The sequence below is a fragment of the Vicia villosa genome, linkage group LG2 (genome assembly GCF_029867415.1).
Source record: "Vicia villosa cultivar HV-30 ecotype Madison, WI linkage group LG2, Vvil1.0, whole genome shotgun sequence".
Lineage (NCBI taxonomy): Eukaryota > Viridiplantae > Streptophyta > Magnoliopsida > Fabales > Fabaceae > Vicia > Vicia villosa.
Genome location: NC_081181.1, coordinates 188,189,061 through 188,207,842, shown reverse-complemented (window position 1 = coordinate 188,207,842; position 18,782 = coordinate 188,189,061). Strand labels below are relative to the sequence as shown.

At 31.7% G+C, this 18,782-nt stretch overlaps 1 protein-coding gene across 2 annotated transcripts; it reads right to left on the bottom strand.

The window, feature by feature from the left end:
* Window positions 1-275: 275 nt before the first annotated feature.
* On the bottom strand, window positions 276-6,447 carry LOC131653313 (uncharacterized). 2 transcript variants are annotated; one of them, XM_058923419.1, is made up of 7 exons: window positions 6,089-6,447; window positions 4,765-4,893; window positions 4,630-4,673; window positions 1,402-3,987; window positions 1,193-1,297; window positions 872-1,046; window positions 276-771 (listed from the first exon to the last, which is right to left on the bottom strand). In XM_058923419.1, exons 1-7 carry the CDS (start codon window positions 6,089-6,091, stop codon window positions 568-570), a joined length of 3,246 nt encoding a protein of 1,081 aa, XP_058779402.1. In that variant the 5' UTR covers window positions 6,092-6,447; the 3' UTR covers window positions 276-567. The 2 variants fall into 2 exon arrangements, with proteins under 2 accessions (XP_058779402.1, XP_058779403.1); XM_058923420.1 differs by lacking the exon at window positions 6,089-6,447 and adding an exon at window positions 5,338-6,075.
* Window positions 6,448-18,782: the final 12,335 nt, after the last annotated feature.

The window sequence follows — 18,782 nt, the reverse complement described above, 5'->3', positions numbered from 1 at the left end:
CTATGGTATAGGTAGGTAGCACAATTGGTAAGCTAAGGGACTAAGAATGAAATTTAAAAAAGAATGTCAATTCTATGGGACACCTATGGTATAGATAGCAAAATTGGTAAGCTAAGGAACAAAGAATGAAATTTAAAAGAGAGATCAATTCTATGGGACACCTATGGCATAGGTAGCACCTCAAATTGACTCAAAATTGAATGCTTAACAGGGAAAAGGAAATTTAGACAACTAAGTATTCACCAACATCAATCTATGAAAAACAAGAATCAAAATATTCAGAAATTACTACTAATATCTCAAAATCAGCACTACATATTCCTTATTCCTTTCTACCAAAGGAACAAAACTGAGCTAAAATTGTAAGAGTGAAAAAAAATGGTAATGAACAAAGCTATGTACAAAAGATGTCAATCAAATCCAACAACTAGGACCTAAAAACACATGCAATTATAAGACCAAGCAAACATTGATCTTAATTCAGATGTGATGTCCAATAGGAAAATGTAGCCAAAAATTATTTGCGACTAGTTTGGCCTGCTTGTAATTATTTGTTATGAATAAATCTCAATATCGCCGCCTAGACAGAAAAAACTCATAATCTGGATGTCTGTTTGTGCAAACTTGGTTCCCTTTGTTTACAACCGCTCTTGCCATAAGAGACGCTGTTTCTTCAAGTGTTCTCAATCGCTCTTTAAGAAAGATTGAAGGGTTTATGCCTATCATTTCTGCCGCCAATGCAGAATGATTCAGCTGGAACCAGCATTCACCCTGTATCGAAATTTCATTTGCAATTTGTTCATCTATAAAGATCTTTCTATCAAATGAAATGACGGATTAAACTTCAATGTTTTAGCAACAAAACTCATACCTGTGCATTGTAACTTTGAAGACCTACAACTGGAGAAACTACGCAAGAATCTAGAGTTGGCGAATCAGAATTTGAACTTCTACGAACCAAATGTCCAAGTGAATGGTAAGTCAGAAAAGATGCACGAAAGTTGCCATCTGGTATACGGTAAATAGGATACCATGCAACTGAGTACCTGCAAATCAGGTGGTCTTAAAACTGTTACCATTTTAACTTTCACTGAGATGATGATAATGATTGCTTCTGATGATATGATCTTAAGCCAAATAAAAAAATGTACTTTTTTTTCATAAATGAAATACAAGTCGCATGATCATTTACCAAGATCTAGGATGAAGATCTTGCAGGTTTATTGAATCCAGTTTAGTTGTGTCCCCATAAGTTTTGGATTGGATCGGTACGTTACCTCTAATCAGCTCCTGTATCCTATGAGAAAGAAATGGAACAAGAAAAGAATATGATATCACATGTTACAGACTTGCATATTAAAAACCACTATGCTCCGATATAAAAGTGATGAACGGTCTTACCTTTCATATAGAGGTCGTCTTTGTTGAGGTTGTTCGCATTCAAAATATTCAAAAAGAAGTTCTAAATCGCCAGAAGTACTAGACTCGGTATATGGATTAGAACCATCATTGATAGGAGTGAAGGAGTCTTCAGAAACCTTACAATTTGGAAAGTTTGCATTGCTGTTCACACATCGATTTTCACGGTTCTTAAACAGCTGAATCGCTGATAAAGAAGGGACAAAATAGGCACGAAATGGAAAATGACCGACACCGCCGAATGTCTTCGGATTTTCATAATCCCAAGCCCTTATCTCTAACCCATAGCTACCATGTTTCTCATACCACTCCCACAAGCACCCCAAAGATACTTCAGGTATCTCATGTCGGCACAGTGTGGTACCAACAGAGTAGTTTTGAGAACACGTCAGACAACGGAGTGAATCAAGTGATCGACAAATAACAGGACTGCAAAAATGAAGTAGTCTTTCAAACTCTGCAACCGGTCCACCAGTCGCCTTGTGTACTACTTCACAAGCTAATTGAACCCTGAAGGTATCATTCACAGCTTGAGCAATTCTATACGAATCGTTTTCAAAAATATATTGATTCTCACATTCATAAATCATGTGATTAGCTACTTCATGTTTGTCCCTATGCTCGGCCAGTGTACCTGAAATCTCCTCATCAAGTTTATGACTCTCACCCTCGATCTGACCAATGCATGTAACTGCATTTGGTGAAGAATCCTGATTTTGAGAAAATGAATCAGTTTTTGGTTTGAGAGTGTTTTCCGATTCGAAATTTTTACTAGTTGGTTCGTCAGAATATTCTGACTCAGATTTGGTCCTTCCAGTATCTTTTTTCCCAACTGGTATCCATTTCCATTGTGAAGATCCAGAACTGTGGTTTTGAACGTAGTAATCAGCAGAAGAAACTTCCTTCAATGTTTGACTAACTTGATCATCTAAGAGATTACAGGAAACTTGAGACTGCTCATCAGAACAAGAAACTTGAGATTGAATGTCTATACTTTCATTCTTTGGCTCCTGGGAATTTTTCTGGATATCGGACTCCACCGGATGAAACTGTTCATTATGAACTATTTCAGATGATTCTTGTTTAACTCCATTGGTCTGAAACTCCATTACCGTTCCTTGATGATTAATTTCCTGAGACGAGATACTTGAAGAATCATTCTGTTGAATACTACCCTTCATGTTATCGTTTAACACGGTCCGGTTATAATTGGAACCCTTCCTAGAATAATTGCAGGGTCCTTTTTTCATAACCAAGTCTGTTGTTTTCCCTTTTGATTTCCGACCGGCTTTACTTTTCGCTTGTTTTTTAACCTCTCCTCCTGAAACAACATTTGCAACAACAGAATTACTGTTTTTTATAGCTGAAGTATCCTTGTCAGTAGTGGAAATGAATTGTGACGAAGGTGTGCTTATTTTTTTCAAATCACCACCACATTCACTCGAACTATTCTTCTGAACCTTTTGCCATACAGAATGACTGTTTTCCTTCCCTGTTCGACCGTTTTGAATGCCTGTGAATTTGTTGAAACTTGAACTCTTGGACATCGTTCTCTTATGCTGAACTCTCTTATCATTGACAACGCAATTTTGACCGCCGTTCCTTATTTCCTCGTTATGTTCAGAGTTATTGCGAAAACCGTTCGTTAAGCCTTGACCGAGAAAATACTCATCTCCACAACTTGCCTTGTTGGACTGTTTTCCTATATGAGCGCCATAGACACTTTCATCGCTTTTTGAACCAATCGAAACTGAATCCAACACTAAAGTGTCTTGTGTATCATTAAAACAGGATAGCTCAACGTCTTGAATATCCTTTGATTCTTTATCATGTAGCTGACTCCTTGATTCAGCTTTTGACATTACTGCCTCCTCGATACGAGGGTCGCAGCGTTTTGGTGCATCCATAACATTGACTTTGTCATTCATCTCATTCCTTTCACAATCAATTTTCATGAACCTATCGTCGGAAGATGAAAATTCCGGGGCAGTTGTATCCACATCATTGCTGCTGCAAGTTTCAGAAGTCAAACTTACACACCCGTATTCTTCCGAACGAACTTCTCTATCATTGGATCCACTTTCACTTGATTGGTTCTTTATCTGTTTCTTTCTTGCTCTTTTTCTCGAGCTTTTCTTCGACGACTTATCTTCGTAAGTGTTACTCATCCACTTATCAGATGAAATAACAGTGGCAGAACTATGAGGTGACAAGCTAGGGCTACTACTAACTACCGAACTTTGCGCACAAGAATCTGCAGGAAGTTCTTTCAGTTTACAAGCTTTGTTAGCTACTTTATTTTGACATCTACGACGAACATTATTTGAACCGTTATAACTTCTTTCATATGATTTGGCCGTATAAGCACTCAGAGGCACCTGTCCTCTAGACCCCTTGCATTGATCTTTCTTCGACCGGTTTAGAGGAGCTGGTGGAGGGAAAAGAAGTTGCAGACCATCCATATTAATTCCAGAAGCTAGGTTAATGTGATTGAGACACTGCACTGGAACGGCGAGAATTCTCCAGGTTCCATCAGGCTCAACACTAAGGAATGTAAGGATCGCACACCTGGTAAATTATTAACCGAACATAACAATAGTCACTGTAAAATTTCAAGTCTCCGTAAGCACAACAAAAAATAAAAATAGGAGTTTGAGTAGATATAGGACTTGTTTGGATTGGCTTATTGGAGCTTATCGACTTGCATAAACACTTGTTAGACTGTTTGAATTGCCTTATTGGAGCTTATATAATGGCATAAACCCGTGTGGACTGTTTGTGAGTGAGTGGTTAAGAAAACAACCTACTATTTGTCTATAACCTGATTTCAGCTTATTTCCACAAGCTTATATTAGAATAGTTCAACTTTATTTTATCTTCTTTTATAGAAATAGTTTATGCATAAGCACTTATATTATAAGAACAAACGCTATAAGTGCTTAATTAAGCTATTTATCCAAATAGGGTTTGAACAACCTCTTCAATTGGAGGGAATACAACATCAATACCAGCATGGATTCACATTCCATCCTACCATGTAAAAAATACACTATCACCTTTTAGCAAGCCTAAGAGTTATTTTACAATGAGTAACAGATTTTTAAAATAAATGTAATAAGAAGGCTAAGGGTGCATGTTATGTCGATACAACAACAACTTCAATAATCAAAAGAACAATGAAGTAAATGATAAAAGACACAGAATTTTTACCTACTATCAGAGTTGATCTTTGAAACAGAAGATCCTTGAGAATGCTGAACAAAATAACATTAAAAAAATTGAGATACGACTAACGGCTTAACCAAACTCGATTGAACAATTCAGGGAAACGGGAAAGTAAATTACTTTTGTGACTTCCAGAGATGTAACTTTGTCTTGTTGCTGATATGTTGTTGATTTGGAATTCTTTCCTGCTTCTGAAACTTTTGGACTATCATTACCTTTTGGTTGAGGCGCACAATGCATCTTCCTTTCCTGTAAATGCCAATGTTGTCAAATAGCAGACATAGCAGCACTATAGCGTAGCAGAATTTTAACAAACCTAAATTGTTCCACAATACATGATTTAGTACAAAGTGTAGTTAAATAACGATTATAGCAACGTTGCTATAACACTGTCTACAACATAACATAATTTCAACAAACCGCATAGAACAATCCAAATGGAAGACTCCAAACAATGCAAACCTATGAAGCAAGGACACCGACACGTCGACACCAGTAATAATTTGAAAAAATGAATAAATTAGACATAATCACAAGTGTTGATGTCAGTTTCAGACACCGACACTAACTCGGACACACCTTTTTTTCCGAGGTGCCGGTGCTACATAGATACAAACAAGCTTAGAGAGATAAGAATTAACATTCTCAAACCAAATTTATCGAAAATTTCCTGATCAGCATTCAGCACAATACCTTGGACTCGCAATCTTGGAAGGAACCTCTTAAATTCTAACATAATAAACAGCAACTACAACCAACAATTTTGAATCTCCTTTTGCTCAAATCTCAGCCAAAAAATGGGTAGCACATTTCATCGAACATTAAAGACGCGTATTCTACCAAGCTTCATATTCTCTTGGCCATACACATTTCTTGGCTTTCATGAACAAACACAAAACTAAAGTTTAAAGAAAGAACTACACAATCAACAATAAAAGAATGCAACTCCAAACACACAAACAATAGAGACAAGTCCAGGAAAGGAGAAACCTCAACTTGGGTTTCTCCAAAATCAAAATCAGAAAAAGATTAAAATTATCCCAAAATGATAGCCCTTAGATAAATATAAACATACAAAAATCACATAAAAAAGAAAAATCAAACTTGAAATAATCGCTTATTTAAACCATTAGTACAGAATCTATAAACAAATTTTGACTAAACCACAAATCTTAATCCTAAAATATCAAAATCAAACACTACCGTATTCTTAGCCATAGAAATCTTCCTCAGATTTAGGCTCAGAAACAGGATTTTCCTTTTTATAGATTCCATCCACCTCAGAAACAAGATCATTTATCCACAAAAACATAAAAATAAAAAAATAATTTTTTTTAACAAAAATAAAAAAGAAGCACAACCCATTATTCAAAAACCAAACTTTTCAAACAATCAATTATCAGAACACAGAAAACCGAAATGAGTCTTGATCAAAGAATCCAACCATGAGACAATTTCCAAAGGGTTGGAACTGAGTAACTCGTTTCTTCCAAGCCTGAACGGCTTTCTTCTTTCTAACGAAATCACCCGTTTTGTCTTTGGGATTGAAAACTCGATTATTGATTTTCCACTCTTGTGTTGTTGTTGATGATTTTTCTTTGTTTATCTGTTTTTGGGATATGAAAGAATCAAAGAAAGCGACGATTTTTGTGTGTTTGCAGCTAGAAACAAGAACAATACCGATGTAGTTGTTCAGTGGCCACAGAGAGTGTCCAATGAAGTGAAAATGGACAAACAAGGAAAAGAGAAGAAAAATGTAAACTTTTTGAATATTGGGAAAATTGATTTTTGACTACAAATTCACATCATTATGGAGGGATTTATAGGGTGACTCAATCCAAATAATCTTATTACTTTTCTATTTTAGATTAGTAAAGTAAAGTAAAGTCTTAATTCTCATTTATTTATTCATTTATTTATTAGGTTTACCAAAAAATCCTATTGGATATTTAATATATTTTTTATTACTAAACGGCGCTAAGACTGGCGTATATCGTACGAAAGAAAATGCAGCTTATATTGTACGAAGAAATTGTTGATTGATTACGAATTTAATATATTTTTTATTATTAAACGGCGCTAAGACTGGCGTATATCGTACGGAAGAAAATGCAGCTTATATTGTACGGAGAAATTGTTGATTGATTACGAATTTAATATATTTTTTATTATTAAACGGCGCTAAGACTGGCGTATATCGTACGGAAGAAAATGCAGCTTCTATTGTACGAAGAAATTGTTGATTGATTACGAATTTAATATATTTTTTATCATTAAACGGCGCTAAGACTGCCGTATATCGTATGAAAGAAAATGCAGCTTATATTGTACGAAGAAATTGTTGATTGATTACGAATGAAAGATGTTGCGTTAGGTATTTGATAAGACTACATTTGATAAGATTAAAAACGACAATATTAAAGAGTGTTGGGCATTTGCATGTATATTATTATTATTATTCAAAGTATTTTAGATACTTAATATTATTTTCATTATCATACTATGCTAATATATGTGAATATTGTACTAGACAAAATATTGGTAGGTTAAGAATTAAGACGGAGATAAAGTAAATGTAACATATATGAAAATGTTATATTGAATATGCGATAAATTTAGACATGATAAGATTAAAAATGATAGAGTATTAAAATAGTTTTTATAATAAAAAAAATTATGCAAAATAAACTTATATGATTTGAAAATGTAGGAGAAAATCGTTAAATCTATGCTAAGAAGACTATATCATATGAACATAAGTCAAACAATTAAAAAAAATCAAAAAACCATAAAACAATTATTAAAAAATATATTGAGATTAAGAATTTGAATAAAAGCGTAAGTTTAGAAATAACATTATGATAAAAATTGATCTAAGAGTAGTCTATCCTATTTAATAGGATAAGATTCAATTGTTGTTGAATTGTATAGACGACTAGATTCGTGTGCTAAAGTTAATTCATACTAATAATATTTTTTTATATTATTAAAAGTAATGTACTAAATTTAATAAACAAATCACATAATTAAAAAAAACTATTGAATAGGAATGTAATTTCATCACATATGATAAAATATTTGGTGAGCATGCTAAAATGCAAGGTTTCGAGGCATGATTTTTATGTGCAATTAATGTGTGAAATTATTTTTTTAGATTTTTAGACACAAAAAATAAAAAAAATGTTGAATTATTGTACAATGTTTTTTATATTAAAATATGATTTCTTGACTAAAATATACTATTAGTTAAAAAAATATGATTTATTGACTAAAATATATTATTAATTAAATAATTCAATAATTATTGATAGAGTTAAGTTTAATATAAAAGCTATTCTTTGTGACAACCCAAGATTTGAATTTTAGTTGGGATAGATATTACAAGAAATTATAATTTTAATTATTATGATATGATCAAAGCAACTCTAGTAATATTTTAATATGCTAAGTAACTAATATTGGACAAAAAAATATTTTAAATATGTGAAAGTAATATATTTACAAAAATTTAAAACTTTGGTTTGTTTTACTAGTTTTTTGGTGAAATATTTATTGAGAGAATATAAAATTGTGGTTGGTTGATCGGTTTCATCGTTGCACGTGAATGAGTAAAACAAGAAACTCATAAATAATATATTGACTTGAATCGAGCATGCAACACACACGTTTGTTAAAAAATTATTAGTAGCCATTTTCATTTTTAACTCTAGTGTCAATTTTTATTTATCGTTTTCAAAATTAAAATAATTTTAAATGTAATATACTTAAATAATTTTAAAATAATAGTAGTAAAAAACTTATAATATATATTATTGCATCACCGATAAGAATTGACTCAATTGGTCAAAGGTTAACTCACCCGAAAAATTGTAGAAACAATTTATACATGAGATTTTTTATTATTATGCTATTTGAACCAAAAAAATATAGAGGTAATTTCATTTTTGAGTTTCATTTATATATATTGTCACTGTCAAAAAGTTACACTAGTGTTCCATCCCATTTGTTCTTAATTTTAAAGACATTTAAGTTTAAAGTCAAGTATTTTTAGAGTACGAAGACATAAATATTAAAATTTTTTTAAGTTTTAAAGATGATTAATTTATATTTATATTTCATAGTATTTATTTCTTACTAAAAATAGTAAAAAATTAAAAATAAAATAATAAAGAAGTAAATAATATTGTTTTTGACCGAAGATATACTGATATAACAAAAATTAAATATTTTATAAAAATAAATTTTAATTTTAGTGTTGATCTCCTATTGTAAACGATTCATCAAACAAACTATTAGGGATGGCAACGGGTCGGGTGCGAGTGTCACACTACCTAAATCCGCACTCGAAATCGTCATCCGAACCCGAACCCAAAGATTGTTTGGGTGACAAAATAACACTCACGCCCACACCCGTTGAGTTCAGGTTTTTTCACCCAAATCCAAACCCGTAACAAAATACATTTTCCTACAACTTTCCAATATATATATATATATATATATATATATATATATATATATATATATATATATATATATATATATATAAGCGGGTGTGATTTTGGATTTTGGGCGCGGATTTTACACTACCCAAACTCGCACCCGAAATATCGAGTGACACCTGAATCCGAACTTGAACCCAATCAACTTGGATTTTTATCCGTTGACTTGAGTTCGGGTGCGAGTAGATCCCGCGAGTTTGAGTTTGCTTGTCATTCCTACTCACTCTCATATTTTATATTCAATCAATTTTGATTTTTTTTCTATATTTTTTAATTTAAAATTGATGATGTATACAATTTGTGTCATTTGTGAAAAATGTCAAATTAATTACCCGGTATGAATTTTTTCTGAAATTTCATAGTTACAAAATACAAATTAAAGGAGGAACATCTCATCAATTTTTAATGTAAAAAAGTTTAAGGGGATACAAAATAGATTAAATATAAAAATAAAGAGGCTAATTCTAAGAAGCCGGCAAAATTGAGAGATTAAAAATTTAATTAAACCTAAATATAAATAATTATTTAGTATTTAAAAAGAAATAAACAAATTGATTTTGTAAAAATAATCTATATTTAAATACGAAGTAATTGTTATATTATATTAATATAAATAAATTGTTGATATTTGTAGTCGTATAAATGAGAAAGGCTTGTAGTCGTATATAATTGTTATACTATATTTAAACATCGCCCTTTCATTAGTTTGAGCGCCTTCATCTTTGTTTGAGTGTCGTTTATGCAGATGTGTTGCGCTAAATCGTAACGTTTTTGCTTATAGTGCGCGAATGTGCGTGGAACGCGTAAGTGGTTTATGAACATTGCATAAAGGATCATGGGGGATTCAACCTCACCTTCAAGGTTTCAGGGAACCAACCCCCATGTTTAGAGTGGTTGCTAAATTTTAGGAAGACTCAGTTTCCGACGTTGGGGACTATAAATACATTAGCAATCATATCACCTTTTAACCACTCCTTATGGATCTGTATGTCGCAAATTTTGTTGACAACAACAACTAATGATCATTTCACTACAAGTTGTTTAAGGTCATCAGAAAACGAGTGTGTATTTGTAGCTCAAGAGTTAGATTAAAATATTTCTAAAAAACTAAAATTTCAAATATTAACTTAAATTTTTACAATATATATATATATATATATATATATATATATATATATATATATATATGACAAAATATGAATATGATAACATTTTGTATCATATATTTATATAGCTTATCTATAATATATAATAGAATTATTGAGTTACTCAATATTTTTTTAAAATTAAAATTATTCAACAATGTCAATGAAGTTTTAAAAATCATTACAATATGTTGTTACTTATTTAATTTTGTTTTCTATTTGTTATAAAATTTATATATATTACAAAGTTTTTCTTATGAATCAGATAATATATTAAATGAAGAAAGAGATACAAGAAGATGGAGTCTAATCCAACCTTCAAGGAACATCAACAACACTTTAAAAAGAATAATGCCTAACCTATTTCTAGAGAGGTCCTCTCTAATGATAATATTCTTTCTAATGACAAATTGACAATAGGGGTTTGGTTCCACCAAGTAAACTTATGTAAGGATAAACTATGAGTTACAAGTTGTCTGCATAATAATTGTTTTCTTGAATATGGTAGTGATCATGAAATTCATGGATTTTATATTGGTTAGGAAATTGAGACATCTATTTTGTAACTACTAAGGGACAATGTGAGGTGCCTTGATGGTTAAGTAACTATTTTATTACCATTTTCACTTTAAAGATGATTATAGTTTTTGTTGAATGCAGATTCAATTGCGAGAATAAATCCTATTAGTTCATCAACTAAAGTATTTGAGAGGTCAAAGTTAAAGAGCAATGTATTCAAGGTTTTACCAATGCCTATTTCTAAATATACCAACACATAGTGGCGAAGCTAGAAAAATTATGAAGCCTGGGCAAAATTTTGAAGACCGCAAATTCACATAAGCTGAAACATAACTAATGGAATTCCGTAAAGTGAGAATTATAAAACATAGACAAACAAAAATATGAGTAATTACAAATTCGGACAGGAGTAATAAGTAGAAAAGTAGTCGTTTACCTTCCCTTGAAGCCTTAAAAACTTGACATAATCCACAATTTCATCTAACATGACAGCTATATTTGTTTGAACAGAATATAAATTCATTATAATATTAGAAAGAATGGAATAATTCAGCATCATTACCTTCTTTAAAAAAAAACACGGAACAATCATGCAACATAGCAACTCTGCTGTCACACATATAAACATACCACCCTTTGATATCTACTAGATTTATTTCATATAAATCAAGCAGTCTTAAAATTTCACAAGTTTATGATTTGGAGCAAAATTTACACAATTTTCACAAACCTTATTAACACTCTTGGAACCCGATCTTGTAAAACCCTAATTTTTTATGCTATTCACTCCATACCTTACTATAATCAAACAAAGTTAATCTACAATATAAAATGTTAAATTAAAATTAAAATAAACTCAATTTTTGTAACAAAAAACTTGTTCTTAGGTTTATGAATTTAAATCATTACAAGGAGAGGTTTATGAATTTGAATCAACACCATAACAATCCCAAAACTAAAATCAAACTTCAAATTCTCACAAACCTAATAATATTGAGACTAAAATAAACTTCAAATTCACACTAACCTCATAACAATGAAACTAAAATCAACTTCAAATTATTACTATCCATAATTGAAACAAAAGAAGAGATATTTTATATTTTTAGAATAATAATTAAAAGAGAATAAATGAAATTTAATCTAAACTAAATTAATTAAGCCAAAAATACATAAGTTCAAATAATTAAATTAATTAAAATAACCAAATTGATTAAAAAGAGTTAACTAAAATTTGAACTAAATAAATTAAGAGTGTAATAAAAAAAAATACATAGGATCATATAAACAAATAAAAAAAAACTAAAACCTAAATTTTCTCTAAACCTTAAAAAAAGAGTTAATTTAAAAATTAAAAAGAAAAACATAATTCAAAAAAAGGAAGAACCAACAAGAGCCTTCCACCCCACCCCACTTTACCATTTATCCCTTTTCTTTTCTCATTTTTTTAACATTACCATAGAAAAGAATGACACTTTGACTTTTTCAAAGCCTTTTATTTAGAGAAAATGTGTGTTTGACATGTGGCAATTATTATAATTTATAATAATAATAAAGAAAAATCAAACCCACATACATTCTATTACAGAAACAACATACTGCCGTAATGTAAAACCCATTTCCCCTTTCCATTTCACAAGTTTATTTCTATCCCTTTCTTCTCCTTCATTGTTAACAAAATCAAACAAATTCTTCTTAATCTCTCTTACTCAAATCAACTACATCACAAACAAATACAGACAATTAATAAACCAAGAAAATTAACAAAAGACAAATTAAAAGGAGGTGTTATCAGTGCTAAAGAGATGTTGTTTGTAGGCGGTGGTAGTTTCTTTGGAATGGTAGGAAGCGATGCCGGCGACTCGGATCGGAGGTTGTGGAGAAATATAGTTGTGCTGGGAAGAAAGAGCCTGGGCAGCTGCCCGACCCCGCCGGGTGCTGGCTTCGCCCATGCCAACACATGTTGAAAGATCAGGACTATCTAAGGTATTTCAATTAGAATCACATGCATAATTCATTATTACCTATTATTAGAGTTTGACCTAACTCGTCCTTACAAAACCGGTTAGTAAGGTGAGGTGTGTCCCTTTATATAAATTATTTCAATGCTCTATCACCATACAACCCCTCACACCCAACATTCTTTTTGGGCTTTGTGCATGGATATTAACGGTGGGTGGCCTATGGTCTGGTCAATAGGCTATGATACCATATTAGAGTTTGACATAACTCATCCTTACAAAACTAGTAGTTGGTAAGGTGCGGAGTGTCCCTCTATATAAACTCTTTCGATGCTCTATCTCAAACCAATGTAGAACTTTATTAGGATCTTCCTAATACCTCTCAACACTCTACTTCTGAGGAATAAATCCTAGTGGTTTTTGGAGCACATCATTTTCCAACACTGTTTCAAATTGGAAACATTCATTTTTTTATAAATACCTTAAGCTAAGGCCTTTTTCAGCAGTACAAAATTGGAGTACAAATTTTGTTTCATGCTTACTACTAAAATTTTCTATGGTTCAAGTCTTCATTCCAAATAAATTTCCTTAAATTTCTTTCCAGTCCCTTGATATACTTTGTTTCATGCTACTACTAAAATTTTCTATGGTTCTAGTCTTCATTCCAAATAAATTTCCTTAAATTTCTTTCCAGTCCCTAGATTAAACTCGTTAACCATATATATATATAGGCTTAATTGTAGTTTTGGTCCCCCTATTATTCTTTTTTTTGAGTTTTGGTCCCCCTATTTTAAAATCCGGAATTTTAGTCCCTATATTTTAGTTTTTTGAGAATTTTGGTCCCCCTGCAAATTCGAAGGCAATTTTAAATGAAATTATGCTCACATTAATGACGTGTCAATGTCAATTCAGTAGGGATATGTTCAAAAAAACTATTTTTATTTAAGATTTATGTTAAACATGTCATCAATGTGAGGTTTATTTCATTAAAAATTGCCTTCGGATTTGCAGGGGGACCAAAATACTCTAAAAACTAAAATAGAGGGACTAAAATTCCGGATTTTAAAATAGGGGGACCAAAACTCAAAAAAAAGAATAATAGGGGGACCAAAACTGCAATTAAGCCATATATATATATATATATATATATATATATATATATATATATATATATATATAGAGAGAGAGAGAGAGAGAGAGAGTATCATATGAGAATGACATTTTTATGTGAAAACATGAAAATGAATATGAACCATTAGATTTTAAAATAAATGGTGGAGATTATGTGTCAATCTTTTTTTTTCTCTCCTCCATCGTTTATATATATATATATATATATATATATATATATATATATATATATATATATATATATATATATATATTAAATTAGCATTATATGCATTACAATCTTGATGAGTTGAATTTCTCCTTTAAAGGAAAGTGATGAATCTTTTCTGATTGATCTTGTCTATGACAAGTTGAAAGTAGCAGGCCATTGTTTTTATTTTAAATATAGAAACTCCATAGTAAATGAAAGGTAAGATGCCAATGTTAAAAATCAAGGGAGTCAGCAATATAATCCATTTTACCTTGAGTCATAGAGCCACACAAAAATGTAGAATTTTGAGGATTGATCACTTATCTTGAGATTTGTGCATATTTGGTAATGATGTCAGTTAAGGACTTAAGGCTTGATGTGGGAAGGGATGTGTTGAGATATGGTTCCTTTGATAAGCTTTAGATTATTAGAATCCACCCATTTTGTAGGCCATTTACTAAGCATTTCTTTAACTAGAAATAAAAACAAGGGTTAATAGTAATTCACCCCCCTATAATGTTAGCGAATTTTGATTTCTCCCCTCCCTACCTTTTGGCAACGGTTTTTTCAAAAAAACTGTTTCCAAAACCTGTCTTTGGCAACGGTGGGGGGGGGGGGGGGGGTAAAACAAAACACGCTCATATTACAGGGGGTAAACTACTATTAACCCTAAAAACAATGGAGACTAAAGGTCTCATTGTCTAACTCCTCTAGAACAAGAGAAATAACCTTTTTTTATTCACATTAATAAAGATAGAAAGCTTTGATAAGTGTAATATAATGGAAATCCATGTACAGAATAAAATGTTGAAATCAAAAGCTTTTAGAACTTTTAACAATAAACTTTAATCTATGATATCAAATGGCTTTTTCAATTTTGATAGCAAGGTTCACACCAAAAGACTTATAATGCTACATATTTATGGCCTTAAAGGTCATAAGTTATCCTTGATATGTCTGTCTATTATAAATCCTTTTTTTAAATGATATTTGGTAAGATTAAGTCAATCTATCCGCAAGAACCTTTGAAATAATATTGAACTTGAAATTTTCCATTGTAATAAGTTTGAATTAGGTAAGAGTTTCTTCATTAAGAGTCTTAGAAATGAGAATAATAGTATTGAAATTCACATTAGGCATATTCCAATAAGTGGTGAAAACTTAAGCACAACCTTTAACACATATTCTTCGATTGATTCCCAACGAGTTTGAAAAAAGAATGCCCAAAATCCACTAGTCCTAGTGCACCATCTTTTTTCCTAAAAAAACAACGTTTTGAACTTCTTATATAAAGGTCATCAAAGTGAGTAAGTTATTGATGTTATTAGTTGTTATAGTATTTGTGACTTTTTCTATAAGTCCATTATCTTGAGCAATATTGTTGCTATTTAAGATGTAAGTAAAATGTAAACAACATTGTATGCAATATGGGATGTGTTTGTGATGATGTCTTCATTAACTCAAAAAGAGGACATATTTTTGTAAGTTTGGTTAATTTTTGTTGCTATGTGGAAAAGTCCAATGTTTCTATCACCCTCACAAAGCCATTTGTGTATGTTTCTCGTGCAAGAAAACTTTATTTAATATTAAGGTTCTCTAGCTTAATCTTAGCTAACTTTTTATGATGCATAAGAGATTCAATGCAAACATCGATGTTAGTGGATTTCTGAATGTTGCCAAGATTATTGAGTGCATTACTTAAAAGATTGTGAACATAATCAAATATGGTTTTGTTCCAAATATCTAACTGTAAGAAAAACAGAAGTTATGGTAAAGTGGTGGAGAAGAGATGAATAAAAACCACAAAATAATATATTTTTTGGGAGGAAAAGATTATGTTATTAAATTGCATATTGCTGAAAAATACTAAAAAATATATAGAGCCAAGCAATAAGCTTGCTTGTTGGAGTGGAGATAAAATCCAAAGCAAATATACTCTAAATAGTAGACATCATTAACTTTGGTCTACTTGTACTATCTTGACAAACAAGAATATAATCATTATAGTAACAACAACAAGTAAAGTAAAGTAACAACAAGAAGTAAATTAATTGATATTATAGAAAAATATCAATTTATAACACTCCTCCTTGATATTTTTCTTGAATACTCCATGCACTGATCTCAATTCTTCAAACTTTCCTTTGGAAAGAGCTTTGGTCATTATATCTGCAATTTGATTTTCTAAAGTGCAATGCTATAAAATGATTTCTTTTGACTTTTCAGCTTCTCTAATAGCATGATATTTAATCTTGATGTGTTTGGTTCTTTCATGCTAGACTGGATTCTTAGCTATGGCTATAGCAGATTTGTTATCCACCCATATGACAATAGCTTTGTTTTGAAATTATCCCACTTCTGTTAAAATCTTCCTTAGCCGAATAGTTTGATTTATTGCTGCAGCAACAAAAATATACTTCGTTTTATCTTATGATTGGGCGACAATTTCTTGCTTCTTTGAATTCCATGATAACATAACACTGCCAAATGAGAAAACATAACCAGAGGTACTTTTTGCATCATCTACACTTCCAGCCCATTCACAATCTCCATATCCTTGAAAGGTCTCCACTCTCATTTATCATAAAACATAAACCATAATTACTTGTACCTTTTATGTACCTCAAAACTCTATTATCTGCACCAAGATGAACTTGACTTGGAGAATGCATGAACCTAGAAAGTAAGCTAGCAGCAAACATTATATCAGGCCTAGTCGCTGGAAGATACAACATACTTCCAATTATACTTCTATAAATAAAAGCATGTGACCTATTATCACCATCATCCTTTGATAATTTTTCATTCACAACCAGAGGTGTGGAAACAGGCTTGCCTTTATCCACATGAAACTTTTTTTAATACCTCCAAAGCATATTTCTTTTGAGAAATGAAGATTCCGACACTTGTTTGAAAGATCTCCATTCCAAGAAAATATTTCATTTCACCAAATTTGTCATCTGAAATTCATTCTCCATAGCTTGCTTGAATTGACTTAGAGAATTAGATTCATTCCCTATAACAAACAGATCATCAACATACAATGACATTTTTAGTTGCAGTTCATTCTTTTACCTTTTCACATACAAAGTAGCCTTGTTTTCACTTCTTTTAAAACCTTTTTGCAAAATATAGCCATCAATTCTGCTAAACAATGTTCTTGGTGCTTGTTTTAAGCCATAGGGGGATTTGTGATGCTTCTAAACTTTATTTTCACTTCTTGCAACCATAAAACCTTCGGGGTGGTCGACATAAATGTCTTCATCAAAAAATCCATTTTAAAAAGCTGATTTAACATCAAAATGATAAATTTTCCATCCCAATTTTGTTGTTAAGGAAACCAACAACCTAATTGTATCATGTCTTGTAACAGGTGCAAAAGTGTCTGGAAAATCATCACTGTGTTGTTGAAAATAACCTTTTACCACCAATATGGCCTTAAGCTTATTTATAGAACCATCGGTATTGATTTTGGTTCTATAAACCCATTTAACACCAATATTCTTTTGATTTTTTGGTTTGTCTACAAGCTTCCATGTTTTATTTTTCTCTATCATCTTCATCTCCTCCTGCATGGCAACTTCCAATCCTTGAACATTAGCAGCTTCAGCATACCGTGTAGGCTCTAATGTAGCTATATTGCACCTGGCCTAAATATCATCCATGGTTCTAGTACCTCATGTTGGAAAATCAGCATCACTATCATAATTTTCTCCTTCATCTTCTAAATTTTGATCCTGCAAACTATCTTCCATAGACAATACTTTACTTGAACCTTCAGCTTGACTTTTCTCCTAATTCCATTTAGAGAACTCATCAAATTTCACATCTCTGCTAACCAAATTTTTTTTTGTTCTTTAAATTATAAATTTGATACACACTCGAGTTACAGTTGTACCCCCAAAAATATACCGATCACAAACTTTATTTCTAATTGATCTCTTTTCATATTTGGAACATGGACGTAACACACATATCCAAATATCTTTAAATGTTGAACATACAAATTTTTTTTATACCATGCTTCAAAGGATGTTTTTCCCTTCAAGGCTTTGGTAGGCAACAAATTCAGCAAGTACACTAAGGTGTTGACATCCTCAGCCCAATAGGTCTCAAAAAGCAAACATCGAGCCATCTCTATGATTGTCATGTTCTTCCTTTCCCTCACTCCATTTTGTTGAGAGGTGTAAGGAACAGTAAATTGATGTTGGATTCCATCTAGCTCATAAAAAGTTTTAAATTTTCCAGATGTATACTGAGATTGAGACTATGATTGCAAAGTTCTGGTGAGGGTCAAAGGAGGGGGAGAGGAAGGTCCACTAGGTGTTTTGGGAGAAAATGGCTAAAGCTAAGGGCGCGGGAGGAATGGGTTTAGGAGAGTTAGTGAATTTAATCTAAGCTTGCTAGGTAAACAGTACTGAAAGCTATTGACAGTGAAGGATTCACTCCTGGGCGGAGTTGTGAAATGTAGGTATTTCCCTAAAAGCACCATTGAAGATCGTACCATTGGCTTCAATCCAAGTTACGCTTGGAGAAGTGTGATTAGCGCAAGAGATTTAGTTCAGAAAGGTTCTCGGTGGAGGATTATGACATTATTGATAGTGATATACGCAACTGGAATCGGGAGCTTATTTTCTCTCTGTTTGACGAGGATGATGCTAAGCAGATCACAAGTGTTCCAATCTCTTTTGGC